Source organism: Sus scrofa, chromosome 2 (genome assembly GCF_054392235.1).
Source record: "Sus scrofa isolate SSC_HxYL_T2T_F1_AM1 chromosome 2, Sscrofa_HxYL_maternal_Yorkshire_Landrace_v2.0, whole genome shotgun sequence".
In the NCBI taxonomy this organism is placed as follows: domain Eukaryota; kingdom Metazoa; phylum Chordata; class Mammalia; order Artiodactyla; family Suidae; genus Sus; species Sus scrofa.
Window position 1 is genome coordinate 21,210,002 of NC_139384.1, and position 14,423 is coordinate 21,224,424.

Here is a 14,423-nt window from a genome sequence, read left to right on the forward strand (position 1 = left end):
CCAGCCCAGTGCTTCTTCTGCTTTAGTCTGTGTACAGGACACAGGCCAGATTGTGCTGAGACTTTTCTTTGTACAAAGGCAGCAGGGTGGGTGGGATCGTCCTGTGCGTCAGAGCCCGGGGTTGCCCCTGGCCGTGCCCCGGGGGGTTGGCGGAGGGGGGGAGCCGTGATTGCTGCGTTTGTTTGGGGTCCATACCCGGCTGGTGGGAAGCCAGGTGCCTGGTGTAGGGTGGCAGTGGGGACAGGGAGGGGGCGATGGGGCCCGCGAGATGGACCTTTTCTGGGAAGGAGTCCGGGGTTTGGCCCCGCTCCAGGGGCGGCAGGGGCCTCCCTCTGCTGTCTGGGATTCCAGTCTCCGCAGCTGGTGTCTGAAGACAATAAGACGGAGGCGTCCCCGCCCTGGGCCACCCCGCCCTGGCCCCAGATGGGCTGCGGTTAGCGAGGCCTCCTCCAAGACGGTTGGTTCCTTGGGGAGAGGCCTGTGTGGAGTGGGCCCAGGCTGGGGTGGGCCTGGAGCAGGGTGGTCCTGGGGTGTGACATGCAGAGTGGGAACCTGGGACCCCGCGGTCCCCTCTCCTCCCTGGGGTTGCCCAGTGGGGGCAGGTCTAGGGCTGCAGAACTGGGGCCTGGAGCATCTAGGGTGCAGCCACCAGAGCCCCAGGTCAGACGGGGAAGGCTGCCGTGAGCCTCAGGGCCTTTGGATGTGCGCACAGAAGGGGCCCGTTTGGAGACTGAAGACCAGCGAGGCTAGCTTAGCGTAAGCCTGATCTGGGCAGGAACATCCCAGCCTCGTGGGCAGGGTAAGGCCCAGGGGGGAGGGACCCACTCCCTGCAACCCACCACCCCCCACAATCTCCCTCTTTAGCCCTCACATAAATCCCTCAGCCTGAGCCTTTTCCACTCCCTTCCCCAAGCCAGCGCCTCTCCCCCGATGCTCATCTATCTTCCCAGATAACCCAGGTTCCCCCTCCGCAGCTCCGGCCCCCACCCCGCATTCCATCTCCCCCTATTTCCCTCCTCCCCCAGTCCCAGGCCCTATGGCAGGACGCTGGCTGCCTCCTTCCCCATCCGTGTCCCTCCCAGTCCATCCTGAGTCTGCGTGTCACCTCCACCAGCACCTCTGGACCTCCGTGCACCCACCACGGAACCCGAGTCCCCAGAGACTCAAGGGAAACCCCCAGTGTGGCAAGGTCACCTTTTCGAGCCTTCTCCCGAGCCCCAAAGAAAGACAGCAGTCATATATCTACATGCTTCCAGTGGGCTTCTCCCCTCCCCCGGCTCTCCCCCCCACCTCAAAGAAAACCCTGGGAGGCTGAGGAAGGAGCGGAAAGACTGAGCTAAGCCTGCAGGAAATTAAACATGAAATGAAAACAACGCCTCTGATTCATTCTCTCATCCTGCCCCCCAGCCCCCCATTCCAGGCCACTGATAAAGGGGGATCCCGTTTCAGTGGCGCAGAGAGGAGACCTGATCTGTCCTTGGCTCCCAGTGGGCGGCCTGGACCCAGATCCCAGGAGCCCTGGGAAGGAAAAGGGGCCCCTGGTGGCTCTGGGGCAGCAGTGGAGACCCCGGCCCGGAAGAGGGCCGGCTCAGGGCGGGGGGATGCCCAGGAGAGCACTTCTCCTGCAGCTGAGTCAAGACGGAAAACGAAGTGACACAAAGAAATGCGGGCAGCACCGTGTGTGTGTGTGTGTGTGTGTGTGTGTGTGTGTGTGTGTGTGAGAGTGATACTTGGGCTTGTTCACTGCGACGAGGTGCAGCCTCGCTCTCCCTCCTCAGCCCCACCCTCCCCACACGAACATGAAGCACACATAGCCCTTCTTTTCTAACCTCTTTCTTCTAGAACAAGCCTTAAATGAACCAGCGGGAGGCACCCTAAACCTCTCTCACCTGCTGCTCTTGGAGGCACCACCCATGGGAAGAGCACAGACATTGGCCCCATTTTCCAGATGCAGAAACTGAGGCCAATGGTCATGGCAAGCGCTCCAGTAAGCACTCCAGTGGTCCCTCCGTGTGCCGAGCAGCCTCTGTGCTGCCCCAGGCCAGTCTCTCCGGCCTCAGGCCCAGCCCCCTCTCCCTCCTCCAAGGGTGCTCAGTAAGGCTGCCCAAGCTTAACTGTTTGGGGTGCGCCCTCATGCCCCGAGTCAGCAAGCAGGTGCTCCTCAAGCTGCCAGGAATCTCCCTCCGGGGAGCTCTGAGGTCTGCCTTTGACTTGGCCTGCAGCCCTTTCTGAGCCGAGCCCTGCTAATTCCCCGTCTCCCATCATCCCCTGCCCCCATCACCTCCTCTCCAGTTGCCAAGTCCCAGGCAGGGTGGCAGGCCTCAAGGTGAGCTTTTGCCCGTGAGCCTTGGAAAAGCCCTCAGCCTGCCAGAAACGCTCCCGCAAAGGAAAAGGACCCACCCCTACCCACCACCAAAGACCCCGGCTCACACACCTGTCTCCGAGGCCACGCTCCCCATCAGGTCCCCGGTCAAGCCAACTCCCAGCCCCCTACCCTGTGACAGGTGGGACTCCTCTCCTCCTCAGCATCAGGCTGCTCTTCGCCCAAGATCTTGCAGCAGCTGCCTCTCCATGGCATCGGGGTGACCCCCTCCACCTGGCATTTGAGGCCCCCCACCATCTGGCTCCCCCCTCTGTGTCCTTTCTCTCCCATCACTCCCCCAACTGGCAGTGTGGCCTCCTGAGGTCTCCTGAGCATGCCCTGCTGTTTCTTTTTTTTTTTTTTTTTTTTTTTTTTTTTGTCTTTTTGCTATTTCTTTGGGCCACTCCTGCGGCATATGGAGGTTCCCAAGCTAGGGGTCGAATCGGAGCTGTAGCCACAGGTCTACGCCGGAGCCACAGCAACGCGGGATCCGAGCCGCGTCTGCAACCTACACCACAGCTCACGGCAACGCCGTATCGTTAACCCACTGAGCAAGGGCAGGGACCAAACCCGCAACCTCATGGTTCCTAGTCAGATTCGTTAACCACTGCGCCACGACGGGAACTCCAGACACCGTTCTGCTCTTGAAGGCGTGTTTCTAAACACAGCCTGGACTTCTGACCCTCCAGCCAGCCAGCACTCGGGGACCAGCCCCAGCCCTCCCTCTACCAAGCCGTCCTGACCGCCTCTGGTGGCCGCGGAACCCCTGTCGCCCAGGGAAGCTTTAACACAGGGTGGGGGTGGGGTTCTGAGCTGGGAGACGCTTTCCAACAAAAGGCTGCACAGGAAGTAGGAGCTCTGAGTCTGGGCCGAGAGGAAGCTCAGACTTTTAGGAAAGTGACGGCAAAACTGCTGCGGCTGATTATCTAGGAGAGTGAGTTTCTAGAGCCGTGGTTACAGCTTTTATCAGACTCTGCCCAGGAGTCTGTGGCCCCAGGGGATTAGGCCACTCCGTGTTGGGGTTGGTTAGACGGCCGCTAAGAAGACTGGTGACAAGTTTTGTGCATGTGCGACGCTTGCCTGCTCTAGATGCGGAAGCTCAGAAAAATGAAGCTGCTGGCACAAGATCGCACCCGAGACTAGTTGGTATAAACCGCCTTCCTGACTCTCAGTGCCAACCATTCTAGATTGTAAACCCTTGAGGATAAAGACCCCGACAGACACATATCTGTAGCCCCTGGCCTTGACCTGGCCATGACCTTCACTCGAGGGAAAGGCTGGCACTGCCTGAAGGCCCGACCCCAGTGACGACCACTCTCTCCTGTAGGTCTGGTTCCAGAACCGGAGGGCCAAGTGGCGGAAGAGGGAGCGTTTCGGGCAGATGCAGCAGGTTCGAACCCACTTCTCCACGGCCTACGAGTTGCCCCTCCTCACCCGAGCAGAGAACTACGCCCAGGTAAGCCCCTGCCCCCAGCTACCTGCTCTGGCTCCCAGCTCCTTGCCCTCTGAGGAGGGGGCACTGTTCCCAGAGAGGGGACTCAGGGCCCCAAGTTGTCCTCCAGGCCTGTTGCGCCTGTGTGCCTGTTCCTCGGAACCCGGGAGGCCCAGAGCTCTTTCTGTCCAACACAAGTGTTGACCTGGGCTTGGCTGGACTTCAGAGGAAGGCAGGTTGGGGTGGGAGAATGGCTTCCTCTTCTGCTGCTTTGGCCACTTTTGCTTCGGGCATCAGAATGGAGGAACGCTGCAGTGCCCGTCGTGGCACAGCAGAAACGAATCGACTAGGAACCATGAGGTGTCAGGTTCGATCCCTGGCCAATGGGTTACGGATCCAGCGTTGCCATGAGATGCAGTGTAGGTCACAGACACAGCTCGGATCTGGTGTTGCTGAGGCTGTGGTGTAGGCTGGCAGCTGTAGCTCCTATTCGACCCCCAGCCTGGGAACCTCCATATGCCATGGGTGCGGCCCTAAAAAACAAACAAACAAAAACAAGAAAAAAAAGAAAGGAGGGCCAGAGGGCCCCCTGGCCAGCAGGGGCCACTCAGCGTTTCTCAGGAGAGGGAGTCCTGAAATCCTGAAATCTGGAGGACTCGAGGCAAGGCTGGACGAACCTGGAATTTTGAGACCAGGACTTAGGCTGTCATCCCAGCTCCAGATCTTTCTCATTTCAGGCAAGTCTCAAGCTCCCTGAGTTTCGGTTTCTTCCCCTGTAAGCTGGGCATTATCCAAAGCGCCTGCCCCGGCTCTTTTATGAGGTTGTTGGAAGGTCTGAACTCGATTGGGGGAAAGTGTTTTGAGAATTATATGGCTTCAGATGGGTTGCTTTGCGTGTTCTCAGCTCTCCCATCCCCTGAGTCCTACCTGTCAGCCAGTCCCTCGTCCTAGTGGCATTTGAGTCCTCGGTGGGAGGCAAAGGGACGAGAAGCAACGTGAGTAACATCAGGCACCCAGGACATGTGGAGAGATGTATTGGGGCCGAGTCCACGCCTGACACTGCTCCCGTGTCTGGCCGATTCCTCCCCCTTAGCCCTCCCTGTGGCCTTTAGCTCCAGGCCTGGCCTCGCCCAGCAGTGAACCAGGGCACAGGCCTTCCTGAGCCTCCTTTATCTCTGGCTGTCCCTGGGCTGCACCAGCCCGCGGTCCCTGGATGCCCCACCAGGACAAGCTCTGCCCCTCCCCCTCCCAGGATTCACATGGAAGGGGTCAGGGGTCAGGCCCAGGGATGAGGCTGCATACACGCCACCTGCAATCAGCTCCCACCACAGTTTTTCATCTCTTTCTTCCCTCTCTTCTTTCCCCAACCCAGCCTCCCTCCATCCCCTGGGGGAGGGACCTCCAGCCCCGACTCCTTGACCTTGATCTCTGCTGTCTGAGCTCACACGCTGGAGGGAGAGGAACAACCCGGGGCTATGCTCATCCCTCTGGGGCAGCACCACCCATCACACACCCCCCCCAGAGCTGTCAAAGGCCCACCCATTTCCCACCCCCCCCCCAACCTGCAAGCAGTTCTTGTTGTCACTGCTGTCCCCGTGGGATCTGGGGGCAGAGTCCCCTCCTCACTCCTTTTAAATGCCTTTCCAGAACACACTCCAAGCCCTGAGGGCGGGGGCAGGGCGGGGGCAGGGCGGGGGCAGGGCGGGGGCAGGGCAGGGGCAGGGTGGGGGCAGGGCAGGGGCAGGCCAGCTGAAGCTGCTGGAGGGCTACAGAGAAGACCATTCACGCAGCTGAGAGCTGCACCGTCTCCTCCTCAGAGCGCATCCCGCTCCCCCTGTCCCCTACCCAGGACACTTGGAGAGGTGAATTTGGGGTGGGGTCTCCAGCTCTACCTTCCCATAGATGCTGAGAGGAAAATGGGGTCCAGAGGTGAAAGATGGGGCGGGAGAAGGGACTGCAGGTGCACAGCTAGAAGCGGAGATGCTCAGTCCAACCCGCTCTCACTGCCCGAGCATCTCCCAGCCCCCAGCCCACCCCAGCCCCAGCCCCAGCCCTGGCACATGGGCCTCCTGCTGGGCTCCATCCATCCACTCGCTGTCTCCAAAGGCGGTCTTTTCTGTCCCCGAGTGAGTTCTGAAGTCTCAAAGGCACCAGGCTCTGGAACCTCCACCACTGACCTTGGCTTCTGAGAGAATTCGGCCACTGCCCACCTCCACCCCCTCCACACACCTCACCCTGCAAGCCCAGAGCCCAGGTTCCCAACACCGGAACTCTCAGAGTTGCGTCAGCTCCCATTTATCAAGGACCTAGGATGCGCCAGGCCTGGGGAGGAGCTGGAGGTGAGTGAGACATAGTCACTGACCTCAAGGGGGCCAGGAATGGAGAGGCAAACTCTGCATCTGTGTCTAAAATCAGGGGCTGCCCTCAGCTGCTGAGCTGTGCCCCGCGGCAGCCCTTTCACCGGACCCTTGATGAAAGGTGAGGGTCTGTCCTTAAACCAGAATTTCTGTGCGCCGCTCCCATGGCCCTGGGAACAGAGGAGCCAGAGCACAAACCCAGACCCTCCTAGGGGTCGGGGCGTCATCCATGGTCATGGTCACGGAATTCATCTGTGGGGACAGGCAAGCCCCCGATGGGCTCCCCCACCCCCGCCCCCAGCGAGCCTGTGACGCGTCTCCCTCCTCTCTCCCCAGATTCAGAACCCGTCCTGGATCGGCAACAACGGTGCCGCCTCACCAGTGCCAGCCTGCGTGGTCCCCTGTGACCCGGTGCCTGCCTGCATGTCCCCTCACGCCCACCCGCCTGGCTCCGGGGCCACCGACTTCCTGAGTGTCTCTGGGGCCGGCAGCCACGTGGGCCAGACGCACATGGGCAGCCTGTTCGGAGCCGCGGGTCTCAGTCCGGGCCTCAACGGCTATGAGCTCAACGGGGAGCCGGACCGCAAGACCTCGAGCATCGCGGCCCTCCGCATGAAGGCCAAGGAGCACAGCGCGGCCATCTCCTGGGCCACATGACAGGGCAGCTCCCGTCCCCATCCCCGCGCCCTCCCCCACCTCGGGGCGCTGGCCACACCCACGCTTCCCAGGCCCCCAGCCTCCCACTTTCCTCTTCGGAACCTGGCCTGGGCCCAGGGCCTGACCCTCAGCACTTTCAGCCGCCCCAAGTCTGAGGCCCCATGGACTGCTGGGAGGGAGGGGGCAGCGGGCACCAAGGCCGAGCCCCCCCCACCCCCCTCTCTTGGCCAGAGGCAGTGGAGAGGCCGGGTGCCCGAGGTTTGCAGCTTTGCATCCATTGTAAGCTGAAGACCCTCCCCCACCTGCTTCCTCCGCCCTGCCCAGCTTGACGGCTGAGTCGAGGATAGCGACTCAGCCATGGCGACAGCGCCGTCACGTCCGTCCTTCCCTCTGCTGCGTGGTCCCTGGGTCACCAGGCCCATAACTGTTAGAAGACAGCCTGTGCTGCAGAATCGGCCTCTGCCTTCCCCTCTCCCTTCTCTTCCTAAAAGCCCCAGGAATCCAACCTCTCAGACCCAAGGTGCCTGCCTCGCCATCACCCTGGATGGCGAGGAGTCCCCTTCCTGCCATCCCCTGTGCTGGACACACCGGAGACTGGGCAGAGAGGAGAGGAGGTGGAGGAAGATCCAGCTGTCACCCAGCAAGGCCGGCACCTGGGAGGAGGCACAGTCCCCTCACAGCCTGGAGACTCTGGATCTGGGCGAACGCTGCAGGGGCAGGTGCAGACCACCCACAGCACCCACGGTGCTGGAAGAAAGCATCCAGGGGGGTTGGGTGGGGGAAGGCTGCAGGAAGGTGTCCGTGTGGGGCAGGGGCTCGTCCAGCCGCCTGACACCCGGCCCCCAACGGGACGACCGTGACAGTGGGCAGGTCTGGGTGGCTTTCTTCTCCATCCAGTCAAGCCCCGCCAGGAGGATCTGGAGAGGCTTGTCCCTGCCTGTGCCTCATCCTGGCCACTCGCAGAGGCTGCCGAGCAGCATCCCAGTGTGGAAGGACTTCCACCTCGGACACACCAGCAGGGCCAGAGGGTGGAGGGCGGCGTGCAGGATCGGCCAGAGGATGAGTGCACGCTCGCCCGGCCTCCGGGCAGCAGGTCGGCCCCCGCGGCCTCCCCGTCATCTCCAGGGCAGCGCCACACCTGCCCAGGGCGTCCCGGAGGGTGGGGCCCGTGTTCCTCCGGGCAGAGGCAGAGAGCTCTGCCCTTGCACTTTTGTCCTAGGGGACGGGAGACCCCAGCCCCTCTTCTGGCCTCTAGAGAGGCTCATGGGGCTGAACCCGGGGCCACTTGCTCTGTTCCCGGCACAGGGCTCAGATCTTCTCTGGAAGCAGATTCCTCTGCCTGCAGGAAGGGGTCCTTCCGTGTCGGGGGGCAGGGAGTGAGGCGCCTCTGTCTGATGTGAGAACTTCAGGCCTGAGTAGTTTCGGCACCAGGGCCCAGCTGTCATCTAGGCTCCAGGCACAGGGTACCTGCCCTCTGAGGCAGGTTTTCAGACCCCTGGGGACCAGCCCCGCCCAGCAGGTGGCCCCTGGGGAGAAGGGCTTGCCCTTTGTACCTTCTAGCCTGATCCTGTCAGCGAGGAGGGCCAGGTCCACCAGGCACAGGGGCCTGGACTCAGGACAGCCTCTTGGGTGGGCTGGGAGGAGGGAGACCCTCCCCCTTAAGCTGCTTGGGTTTTGGGGGGCATCGCAGGCTCCATCTCCGCGTCACGTGCTCTCACGCTCCGGGAATAAGCCTAGGGAAGTTGCTCCCTCAATGAGAGGCAGACCTCTTTGTGAACCGTAGCTCTAATGTTGATCTTCTAGAGGCAGAAAGGGTTTTGGACGTTGAATTAAATGTTCTCGAAGGCTTGGCTTTAAGTGTTTCATACGTTTGAGGCTCTTGGAATGACGCTTAGGAAGCCTTTTCCAGTTCTAACTGAGTTTGGCTAAAACAACTCAGACTCCCAGAATCTAGGAGGGGAAGGAAGAAATTGCTTCTGGCTGGGGACGGTTCCCCAGGTCCTCCCCAAATGCACTAGTGGCCAAGAAGGAACTTTCATCAGAGGTTATGTTCTCTCCTGGGAGAGAATTGGACAATGAAGAGAGCCCCAGAAGGGGAGGGAAGGGAGAGAAAGGGCTCTGAGTGGAAACTTCTGGAAGGGACCTCTGGGGATCAATTCCTCTATGTGTCTGCCTTCCGCCTGGGCCAGACCTGTCAGGCGAATCTCAACTCAAAGCTTGAGAAGAAAAAGCTTCCAATAAGTAAAAGAAGGCTCCGAGGCGCTGGCTGCCTGTCCCACCAACACAGCCAAGTAGTTAGCATCAAAATGTCAGTGGAACACGTCCCTCTGCAGCTCCCCACGGGTGGCTGCCCACCCCCAGGCCTGTGCTTGTTCTGTGCCAACCCCCTGGGGCCTGCCTGATGCTCTAAGAATCACAGACTCGCCCAGCAGGGAGGGATTAGCAAGCTGCTAAAAAGCCTAACCCCTTCAGGACAGAGATGAGGAGCCCCAGGGGTCCCCAGTGGGGAAGGAATTGTCCTGAGCGCGCTGAACCTGAGGCCCAGGGGCCCAGGCAGGCATTCTGGGCTCTGCTGGCAGATGGTACATGGGGCTCTCCCCGGCGGGAGGCGGGGCCCAGGCCTTCTACCTTCTTGGCTACTAGGAGGCGCCCCGCAGCATCCCCTGTGATGACCCAGCGAGCTCGGGTGACTGGGGCAGCAGCATCCTCAGGAGCGAGGTCTCATGAAGGCAGGTGCAGAGAAGGGACCCGCTCTGTGGGTCACTGCTAAGCCAATAAGCTACAAGAGGTGGGATTTCCTTGGCTGTTTGCCTAAGGTCTCAAGCGGAACGGCCATGGGTGGCTGCCTCCCCGCACCGGCTGTCCCCATCCCTGCTGGGAACCAGTCTCGGCAGCCAAGGCTTGACACTAAGGTGCTGCTACCACCCTCAGATGCCCTCGCTGCTCCCAGGGCACAGGAGGAGGGGGCTCTGGGGACACACAGAGAGGCTTGTCCCCAAGTCTTCAGGGGCACTTGGAGGACGCGGGCTTGGGAACTCGCCTTGAATTTTCTCAACAATACTTGATTCTCCATTCTCACCACCACGGCTCCAGCTTGGGGAAGCGTGGTGGCCAGGTTAGTTCAAAGACACTGCCGGGTGGGGGTGGGGAATAGCCATCCTGAGGTGGGTCCTCAGCACCCATGACTGCGGCCACCGTGGGCCCAGCGCCTGGGTCCCCTCCGCCCTCCTTTCGGCTGGGTCCGCAAGAGGAACGCGTCCATGAAAATGACCACGAATCCTGCTTCCCCGGCCACATTCTCTCCCTGGGCTGGACACGCTGGGGCGTCTGGTCTGCTCGATGGCCACGACTGTCAGGTGCAAAAGCAAACAGGCCTAGCGGCAGGGTGAGGATGGCCGGCAAACGGGCCCCAGGATAAGAATCCATGACCGCGATAGAGAAAACCAGGAAGACGTCAAAGACGCGGCTTCTCCAAGTCACAGGGAGCCCACGCGACTTCCTAGAGGATGCTGGAGGGAGGAGAGGTGTTCCGGCGAACCAAACGTGACCTGCTTTTGCCCTGTCCCTTCTTCCCCTTCACTTCCATTCATAGAGCTAGGCCTTTATACTACTGATTTTGAAGGGCAGTTTTCAATGTCGAATCGTCTGTCTGGTGTGCAGTGGTTGGCAAGAGAGCTGAGTGCCTGAAGGAACGTGAACCTCAATCAATACTGACTGTTCTCCTTGTAAGATATCGTAACCCTGTATCCATGCAACCTTTCCTTTAGCTTAATGGCCTGGGGTGGAATATGAAAATATATATATATGAAAAAGACATGAAAAATGTATTAAAAAAAATGAGGTCGGTTCCCTAAAGTTTTACTGCCTATACCACCATGTAACTACATTATAGCAAAATATTAAAAGAAAATGTTCTTGCCTTTGAAAGTAAGTTATTGCACTTACATCTTTGGGGGGAGGGGAGGACTCTTGATGAGATGGCACGTTGGGGCCACAGCCGCGGGGTCCAAAGGAGCGCGGACTCCGCCGCCTGCTCCGGCGCCCCCTTTGCTGGGCACAGCCCACACTGTCTGTTTGGTTTTTGTTTGCAATAAACTCCTTCTCCTTCCTCCTCTCAACTGGAACCTGTCTGTTTTGTTCCTGACTTGTGACAGATGAAATGTGATCAGAGGGGCCTCTGAAATCTCACGTTAATTGAAGTCGGCAAAAAATACTAACAGTGCCCTTTTGAACTGCTGACACAGTACAGAGTGGATTACGAGGGCTAGATTAACAACAGGTGGCCGGCCAGGGCTCCTGCACAAAGAGGGGTGCGTGGCCTGCGAGGGGCTGGGGTGCCCCCTTCGTCCCAGAGGACCTGTGGGCAAGCCGCGGAGGGGGCGAAGGGGGGGACCGGGGGACACCCCGGTGTCTCCAACACGCTCATCATGGCCCAGGCCTTCAGCTCTCAGCCCCTTGACGTCACTAGTGCCAACTGTGTTTTCAGAGGTTGGTGTGGGAGCCAAGGCCTGGAGGTCCAGGGTGCGGAGACCTGGCTGCTTGGCACAGAGAGCGTAGGACAGGCTTCCCGCAGAAGCAGGGCCCGGTCCTGGTTCTGCGCTTAGTGGCTGAGAGAGCTTGCAGGAGGCCTGGTCAGGTGATTTTTAAAGCAAAGCTCTACACGTAAATTATGAAGCTGGGGTGGGGTGGGAGGGCAGTTTCTGCTACAGAATAGGCACTTCCTTGCTTCCCAGTGTGAAGGTGACTCAAGGAAGAGGCATTTAGTCTCTGAGGGACCCCTGTGCCAAGGAGGAGGCATCTTTGTGGCCCCAACGACCTGATGCTCAGCTCTCCCGTCTGAAGGAGGGGCCTAAGCCTATCCCTGCCCAGTTTACCAGCACTGGAGGAGGATGAAGTGGAGGTGACATGTGCATGGGCTTTGTAAGCTGATGTGACAAGAGTGACATGAAGAACCACAATTTTTTTTCCAGGAGAAAGGCATCTTCCTCTGACTACCAGCTTTGAGGCCAACCAGAAACTTCTTGTCAACTCTTTCCAACTATATAAATGTGGCTTTCCTGCAGCCACATCTCAGATTTGGTACCTGTAGCATAATTCCTCATTCAGTAAAGATCCAGCTGGTTTTAGGTTGACTTGAGTTGGGGACTTAAAAAAAAAAGATCCTTGTCATCTCTTAAGGTCATGGCAGCACTTGGACTCTCCACAGCAAGTCACCGACAAGTCCCAGGGTGGGAACTGAGGCAGAGGGATGAATGCCACCTGTCTCACAACCCTACTTTTGTCTGTGGAAGCTCAGCAACCCCCAAAACCTGGAGTCCTGATGAGTGCTACTGCCAAAAAGCAGGACTGCTTAATAGGATCGTTTGGGTTCCCCTGGTGACTCAACCCAACCCTGGGACCTGAGCCTCTGAGGAGAGTTGCTGGGAGGACCAGGCCAGAAGGGCTTTCCTTGAATATTAGCTATGTATGGCTTAGCCCTTCCCTGTCTGGCCACCAGGTTCACTCATTGTTCCCCAAACCACCTGGGGCCTTTCTCTTGGCCATAGTGTTAAACTTGCCTAGTTGGAATGCCTGTGCCTGGTCACCAGCCCTCTCTACCTAAAGAACTCCTGTGCTTCGTCTGCAGCGTCTTCCAACAGATAATGTCCTCTGCAAAGCTCTTAATCCCATGCTCCATCCCAATTTCCACCCTCAAACTGTTTATAACAGTATCTCAGCATATAATACCATGTGGGTCACCTATGTATATGCCTGATGGCCTGACATGCCTATAAATCTCCAAGAAAAGACAGGCCAATTCTGTTCATGTCTGAATGCCTCAAAAAATAAGTACATTGTCAGAGTTCCCATTGTGGCTCAGTGGTTAATTAACATGACTAGTATCTATGAGGATGTGGGTGTGATCCCTGGCCTTGCTCAGTGGGATAAGGATCTGGCATTGCTGACGAGGCTCGGATCTGGCGTTGCTGTGGCTGTGGCGTAGGCCAAAAGCTGCAGCTCTGATTCAACCCCTAGCCTGGGAACCTCCATATGCCATGGGTGCAGCCCTAAATAGACAAAAGACCAAAAAAAAAAAAAAAAAAAAAGAAAGAAAAAAAATTAGTACATTGAGTAATTGAGTGAATGAATGGAAAGGTGGCAAGAGAAGATGTTTTGGTTCCGGATGGGAAGAGGAAGGCTAGAGATGAGTCTGGAGTGAACCCAGCATCTCCACTTGGCCCTGGACCCTGCCCACCCTGTTCCTCTGGGGTCATGTGCAGCCTTGATAAGCCAAGGCCAGGACGGGAATCCTGACTTCTTTGATTTGTGTCCCTGGGGTTGGGCTGGCACAAGGCCAGCTCCCCAAGATGGCCCAAGAGGTGTTGTGTCCAAGAGTGCGCATCCCAGAGCTTTTCCACCCAGCCTTGGGATCGAGCCCTGCTTTTCCCACTCATTCAAGATAAGCTCCTGTCCCTAAACCCTCCACACCCGGCCTCTGCCCCAGGGGCGGTCTGTAGATAGTTTCTTTCCAACTCAAAGCGAAACAGCTCCTGCCTTCATTTTCTTACCAATCCCATTGTCCCAGGTCTTCCTACCAGAACAATTCCCACAAACTGCATCACAAGCTGGCTGCTCCTGGATTTGGCAGAAAGCCTCGATTTGGCCCGTGAGGCGAGGGGCGAGGCAGTGGTGGTGGTCTTTCTCCTCAGCCAGGCCCCGACTCGCATGCGCAGCTGCTCAGGAACAATAGGCCCTCCACAAACAACCCGCCCCTCACCATAGGGCTCAGAAGTGAGGATGCATGCCAGCTTCAGAGACAATGGGGTGTGAGAGTTGACATGCTCCCAGGAATTCTGTGATTCCAAACAGATTTTTCTTTTTTTAGCACAACACAGACCAACAGGCTTGAGGAAGAGCGAACTTCCGAAAAGGCTTCAGTTTATGACCATGTGCTCGCCATGTGTTAAGGTGTTGCCTTAAGTAGCTGGGAGCAAACTTACTGTGGGGCCTGTTCGAGATCTCCCCAGAGCCCTGCTCAGGCTGTGGTTCCGACAACCCCAGCGAAGTTCCCTGGTGGCTCGGCAAGTTAAGGATCTGGCATTGTCACTGCTATGGCTCTGGTCACTGCTCCCGCAAAGGTTTGATCCCTAGCCTGGGAACCTCTGCATGCTGCAGGTACAGCCCGTTTTTTTGTTTTTGTTTTTGTTTTTTTAATAGGAGGTTCTCAGGCTAGGGGTCTAATCGGAGCTGTAGCCGCTGGCCTACACCAGAGCCACAGCAACGCGGGATCCGAGCTGCATCTACAACCTATAGCACAGCTCACGGCAATGCCGGATCCTTAACCCGCTGAGCAAGGCCAGGGATCGAACCTGCCACCTCATGGTTCCTAGTCAGATTCGCTAACCACTGAACCACAATGGGAACTCCCAGCCTGCTGACTTAAAAAAATGCACAACCTGAAAGTTGAGAGTTAAGTTTTATTTGGGGCAAAATTAGGACTTAAGCCCAGGAGACAGCATCTCAGGTGGCCCTGAGAAAGCGCTCTGAGAGCGTCAAGGGGGAGCTAGGATATGGGAATTTTTGCAACAAAGAGTGGGCAGCAGGAACAAAAGAGATCTGGCTCAGTGAAATCATT

The 14,423-nt window shown here is 58.2% G+C and overlaps 1 protein-coding gene across 2 annotated transcripts in view; it reads left to right on the plus strand.

Moving 5' to 3' along the window:
- The window catches only part of ALX4 (ALX homeobox 4), a 48,916-nt gene extending 37,990 nt beyond the window's left edge, over positions 1-10,926 (plus strand). Inside the window, exons 3-4 of one of the 2 annotated variants that reach the window (XR_014836603.1) lie at positions 3,690-5,473; positions 5,528-10,735. Coding sequence is in view for 1 of the 2 variants with exons in the window: in XM_085010091.1 (XP_084866217.1) it covers positions 3,690-3,818; positions 6,488-6,808 (450 nt within the window). In the remaining variant the exon portion in view is untranslated. Of the gene's footprint in view, positions 1-3,689; positions 5,474-5,527 lie in introns of both variants that reach the window. The other variant, XM_085010091.1, reaches the window with a different exon arrangement.
- The last annotated feature ends 3,497 nt before the right edge of the window (positions 10,927-14,423 follow it).